The sequence below is a fragment of the Thamnophis elegans genome, chromosome 2 (genome assembly GCF_009769535.1).
Source record: "Thamnophis elegans isolate rThaEle1 chromosome 2, rThaEle1.pri, whole genome shotgun sequence".
Classification (NCBI taxonomy): domain Eukaryota; kingdom Metazoa; phylum Chordata; class Lepidosauria; order Squamata; family Colubridae; genus Thamnophis; species Thamnophis elegans.
In genome coordinates, this window is record NC_045542.1 from 48,674,844 (window position 1) to 48,681,315 (window position 6,472).

Below are 6,472 nucleotides of genomic sequence, written 5' to 3' on the forward strand. Positions count from 1 at the left end.
TTGTAAGATTAGAGAATCATTATCAATGTAATGAATACTGTAAATTTTGATTGTAATAGCACAGAGACATTTGCACCCAGATGACACATTGTTTAATGGAAGATGATATGTTCAAGTTTTTAAAAAATATTTTAAAAAATAGGTGAGTATCCCTGCCAGGAGTTCTTGGGCTAGAGATAAGGAAACCCATCTCTGAAGGGGCTTGCGGGAGAAAGGCAGGTTCTGACAGTGACTCCATTTGTTGGGTTAAACTGTATGAATGAAACACTGAAAAGTAGGTTTGCTCAATGTACCATTTCTGGGATGAGGAGGAGGAGGGGCAAAAGAGTTGTATAGTTAACTATTTGAGCTAAAACTCCTGGTGGTGCAGGGGCTGGGATGTTTTTTCAAATCTGTTTATGCAAGTTAGAGCCTTCTGCGGCAATTACTCAGTCCCTTCCTCCTGAGACGCACAGTATTTACATGACTGAATATCAATTTGCTTTGGATGATGGCTCATCCCAGGTTTTTGACCTCAGAATTCTTCTACAGTGGTCTGCATCTGTAATTCTCTGTTCTCTTCCACGGGTCCAGTAACAGTAGAAGCCAGTATTACCATGGGGTAATTAACTCCTGCAATTTATGTGAGCTCATGAAGCTATGCATGAGGAAGGTGCTGCAGTCACGGGCAAAGTAATTAACACCCAGCTCACCCCATAGGGTGAACTCTACCTAAGTGCTATCTGGCACTATAAATCTCCAGGAAACATCAAAGAAGCAGAGCTTGGATTACACATTTTGGAGAACAAATCAATCCACGCACCAGAAGTGAAGCTGATGCTTGGCAGACCAACCTAGACTATATCAAAATATACTCAGCTTAGCTAACATAAAGTAGACTTACTCTTAGAGAAGCATTTAACACGCTAAGATTCTAACATGGATTTTTCATTCCTTTCTATTAAAACTCTCATTGATGACTCCACAGCTATAACACTGAAACAGATTCTATTTTTTTTAAATATGGTATGTTAAGGGAAACCTGCTTCCCATCCTCTGTTCCTAGAAGACTCCAAAGGCTAAGGTGGAAATTGATCCAATGCATATGCCATCTTTTACTGTGACATATCCTTGCACTAAAACCTTTCAAGTCCATTAAAACCCCATGCGAAAACAATAGGAGAGCAGCAGACTGCAAGTAGCCAATCCTATCTCAGCAGGATAAGAAAAACAGCTGGTTTGTAGGAGCAGTCTGAAGGCCAATAGCTCCAATGCTATCCAAAACGCTTTACATCAAGATCAGTTTTGACTGAGAATCGTTCTTGCTCTCTGCACAGAAAGAGACACTGTTGTACATTCTTGTTTATACCTCATTGCACTTTCAGGGCAGGATGGGAGATTTAACAGAGAGTTACTTCTCTGAGCTACTACAAATTATTTAATTATATCTACATTTCCTTTTTGCTTCAGGGAGAGAATAAGAAACTAGCAGCCAGGTGTTAGATTTGCTTGCTTTATTTTGAGAGATTCCGGTAGAAATTAAGCCATGAAGAAAAGGAGAAATAAGGAATGCATTAAACAATCAGGGCAAACTAGCCACATTTCTCGTAATTCTTGGAGAGGCAATAAATCCTGGCTTGCACGCCTTAACTCAATTTGCACACCAGGAGTTCAATTCTATGTTCCCTTCCAATGTTCATGAAAACAACAATCAGAAATGGAATCATGGTGTCTTTTTAACAGAAGTTTCCATTTGTGCTACCCCTTAGCCTTTCACATTCACCAGGGATTCTTCTACAGTAGGCACAGTCTCAGCCCAGTAGCCCCACAGTCTAACTTTGTGTGCTGTGTTTACACCAGAGCAGGGCATGAGCATCAGCATTTCCTTTAAAAAAAAAGATTAAGGAAAGCAGTATTGTAGAGCAAGAATTGCTTCACAGGCCTGGCACCGCCTCGTTTCCTTTCCCACCTTCTCCCAGGATTAAATGTCTGCTGAATGGGCATCCAGCTTCAGACGGAGTCCTTGAGCAGCCAGGAGAAGCAGGATGCCAGCTAAACCCTCAGTGACAAAAGAGAGCCAGGCAAATGCCAGGGACCAGCCAAAGGTAATATGGACACGGTCAAAACGCTGTTGGTCAAACATACGCACAGTTTCAATGAACGCCGCTTTGGAGTAGCAGATATAGGTGCTTGTCCCAGACAGAGTCAGGAGTGCTGGATGGGAAGAAAAGTGGAGGAAAAGTCATCAACTTGAGTAGCAAATAGAGTCGTTCTGTTGGTATCAATGGAGGTAAATGGAGCAGTCCAGATCACAAACAGATGGTCAAGCAAAAAGGCAGGGCTACCATCTCCCGGTTTGCTTGGAAGTATCTAGACGCATTTGTAAACTTGATAGATCTTTGCATTCTAACAAAGCAAATTCTTAGATGACACACCTTCATAAAATAAGTTTCCAGAGAGCTTGCTGTAACTATCCAAGAAATAAGTCACACAGGAGAGTGGTCCCTGCCAGAGAAATGTTTGGGGCTTCTGTCCAGAAAAGACCTGGATAAATCTAGCTACCAACTGTGCTTCAATTGTGTATCCTATTGGCTTCAGAATAAATTAATTGTTTATAGCTTCTAGCATAGTGAATGTGATTTTCACAGCAATCTCACCACTTCATTTGCTGGTAATCTGAACTGCTTACTATGAGATGTCTCACGGATAACTTATGTCCAAATCTGCTGTGAGTCTCAATTAATTGCTAAAAATACAACCCGCCCTACATAATCTCAGGAACTACTACTTGGATCCAAGATGATGCGGGTGAATATTTGATGTCATAAACAAAGCATGCACACTGTCATTTGAAATGTCAGGTCCAACAAGGAGCAGCAGGCAGGCTCGTAATGCAGAGATGCTAAGGGATTCTTCGGAGTCTTTCCAGACATAATATCACTCACCACCCAACAGAAAATAGCAGCCTGTGAAGAGCAGAAGCCAGGAAATCTGGGCCAAGGAGCCAATGATCCCACAGATCCAGCCAAAAATAATCAAGATGAGGCTGAGTGGCAGCAAGATCATGAAGGCTCGATGCATGTCTGACAAAGGAAAAAAAAAAACAGTGGCATAACAAAAGAAGAAAGCAAAATCCTGGAAGTTGAATATAGGACTATGCAATGGCTGAATTATAACAATCTTTCTGCCGGAAACATCACTCCTTCTTAAACATCTATAAATTTTTCCTCTTAAAGAACAAATACTTCCCTTATGCCCATCCCCAAAACTAAACAGTGCCCACTTCTAGAAATAATCAGTTTTACATCCCCTTTCTGAACTCTTATGTTTTTACAGAAGACAGTGTGAATTTCAAAATGGAAAGAGCTACATAAAATTTAGGATGCCAAAGTCACATAAATCTCTCTACTCACAGATAAGATGCTGGAGTGATGCTGGCACCAGCCAACTCTCTGCACCAAAGGGGTCGATCAGGGGCATACAGGCATTTTGTCCTGGGGAAGCAGTAAAATAAGAAAAGCAACAGCATGTAGCATTGGGGTTCACGGTGCTGGATTGCTGGCCAATGCAAACTCAGCAAAAAGCATGTCCTAGTTCAGTAGAAACTTCAAAGAAACCACAAGCTAGAACTAAACAACAGCAGTCCAACAAATATTTGTGCCGAATGACAGTACTTAGAGGTTTATTTATTTTTGTCAAGATCACTAATTTGGCTCGTTGCAGACAATGAAAGCTTTAAAAAAAAGCTAGACAGGGCAAATCAAGTCCCTGTAGTGCATTCAATTTTTTTCCTGTGATAGCATCACAATAGGGGCACCCTTTCTGCCTTTCATACCCTCTCTTGCATGATTCTGATGTGACTTGGAGGAAGAGCAAATGGGAAGAACGGGGGATGTGTGTCTCTTGGGTGAGAAAGAGATCCTGCCTGTTGTAAATCTCTCTTGATCGTAAGTACCCTTTTTCTCCTAGCTATGCAAGTAGATATGCAACTGTATACTTGACCCACCTCTGTTGCCATAAAAGTTCTTTCCCTTCCCATATTGAGAAATGAGACAATTGTAACTATACCCATCCCTATACTTAGAAGAAGGGGGTCTCGATGCTATGGTCAATTGTAACAAAAGGAAGCAACGCTCAGAAGACAGAGCATGGCTCTGTTTCACAGCCGCCGGATGCAAAATGAATGGAGATGCTTAGGATCAGCTTGGGATCCAATATATACGTGCCATTTCAATGTGTTGGCAATGAGAGATACTAAAAAGTCATGCTAGGAATCCGAATGAGATAGCATCAAGTAGTTTCTCAATGAGTAAGGCTTGCACTTATTTTTTTAAAAATGCACAAGAAATGTGGTGCATTCTTCAGAGCTGATGGCTGAAGAAACAGACAGCAGCGGTTGGCAGCAGCCACACATTTTCTTCATTGTTGTCTCCTTTGCCCAGAAGATCAAGCCTTCTCCTCCACTTCGAGCTCCTCTTTTCTTAAGGCAGTATTTCTAGAGCTTGCAGACTCCAGCTCCTACAGGTATCCCGAAAGGCACTGAGATATAGAATCTAGGGATTGGTGGTGGCACAAGGAAAGCCACGGGAGTTAGGAGCCCCTCTCCCCCAAATTGGCATTTTTACTCGAACTATATCATATTATTTAACTAGCAGGGGAAACAGCGGAGGAAGCACAAATGTGCTGGGGGACGGGGACGGCCAGAATGAAGGGCCAGCTGAGTTCAACATCCTGAGCCGCTACTCGCTCGCCTCAAGAGCCCAGCCTTCAGCAGGGACTGTAGTTCCTACCTAGGCTGGTGCAGTTTTCCCTGCCGCGCCTGGATGGATGGATGGCACAGATCGCCTAGATCCAGTAGCCACGGAGTTCCAGTCCATGCCATGGGGTAGCGGCACCGGCAGGCAAGGGGCAAGCGAGGCTGCCCCATCCCTCCTTACCTTCGCAGAGTCTCCAGAGCCCGGAGTGAGAACTCAGTTCCTCGCCATCCCGAGCGCTGCCGTTGCGCCCAGCCCCGTCCACGTGGATCAAGTACCAGTAGTCGGTGCCGATGGCCGCAGCCAGGAAGCCGAAGCTGAGTAGCCCATTGAGCGCAGCGGCCAGACAGAGTGTGCCGGGGGATAGAGCCGCCCCGCACTTCAGTACCATGATCCAGCCTCAAGCACAGGAGCCCAGAAGCTGCACAGAGAGAGACAGAAACAGAGACGGGGGTGGGGGAGACGGAGAGAGAGACACACACACACAGAAATAGAGAGACAGAGAGACAGGGGAGGGACACACACACACACACACACACACACACACACACACAGAGAGAGAGAGAGAGAGAGAGAGAGAGAGACGCCCACTTTTGGGAAGCAACTCTACCAGCTCTATCTTCTGAGAGACCTCTGGGGAGCCCAGGAGAAAGGAGGGCTCCGGAGTCGTTCAGTCAACTGAAAACAAGCAGGATGCTGCCATCCTTTGTCCTTCAAACTGAGCTCAAAGAGTGCATCTATGGGCAAAAGAGCAGAGCCCAGCTTCATCCAGAAGAGACTCTGCACTGGACAGCAAAATCAGATCTTGGAAACCCGACCAGATGTTACTTGATGGCAGAATCTCCCCCCCCCCCCCGTTCATTTTCCATCTACTTCCATTTCATCTAGAAATATAGTTCAGATCCATACAATACCCTAACACCTGGGAAGGGAATGTCCAGGTCAGTTTTTGGGTCTATGATGCCTTTGAGATGAAAAGCATGTTAAGAGGGATTGGGGGTTCTCTCTCACCCCTAATCCAGAGACCCATAACAGATTACTCTAGTATCATCCTTGGAGTAAAAGTGCAAAATTGGGAAGAAGCATTTTCTCTGTACTTGATTCTTTTCTGACTGGAGCAATAATGCTACAGGTGACCAAGTAAATGAAATTATTAGTTATAGAAACATAAGGAAACAGACCGGGATAACGATAAGAAACAGAACTTACTATCTGAAGTGAGTAAAACTTCCAAAGTGTTAAAATATCTCAGAAGTATCCAAAATATTTATAAAGCTTGGATTCCCAATTCTTATCAAGCTATGGTTTTATACTATATTGATTTTGTTTATTGAATTATACATTTAGCTGGATTAGTAAACATTGTAGCTTGAAAATAGTTGTCAGAATCAATATACACTGCTCAAAAAAATAAAGGGAACACAAAAATAAGACATCCTAGATCTGAATGAATGAAATATTCTTATTAAATACTTTGTTCATTACATAGTTGAATGTGCTGACAACAAAATCACACAAAAAATAGCAACAGAAATCAAATTTAGCAACCCATGGAGGTCTGGATTTGGACTTACACTCAAAATTAAAGTGGAAAAAAACACTATAGGCCGATCCAACTTTGATGTAATGCCCTTAAAACAAGTCAAAATGAGGCTCAGTAGTGTGTGTGGCCTGCACGTGCCTGTATGACCTCCCTAAAATGCCTGGGCATTCTCCTGATGAGGTGATGGATGGTCTCC

General features: G+C 43.3%; 1 protein-coding gene across 1 annotated transcript; it reads right to left on the reverse strand.

Annotated features, from left to right (window-relative positions):
- Window positions 1–1,960: 1,960 nt before the first annotated feature.
- TMEM235 (transmembrane protein 235) lies at window positions 1,961–5,124 on the reverse strand. The gene is made up of 4 exons (XM_032239004.1): window positions 4,917–5,124; window positions 3,393–3,473; window positions 2,925–3,062; window positions 1,961–2,193 (listed from the first exon to the last, which is right to left on the reverse strand). Exons 1-4 carry the CDS (start codon window positions 5,122–5,124, stop codon window positions 1,961–1,963), a joined length of 660 nt encoding a protein of 219 aa, XP_032094895.1.
- Window positions 5,125–6,472: the final 1,348 nt, after the last annotated feature.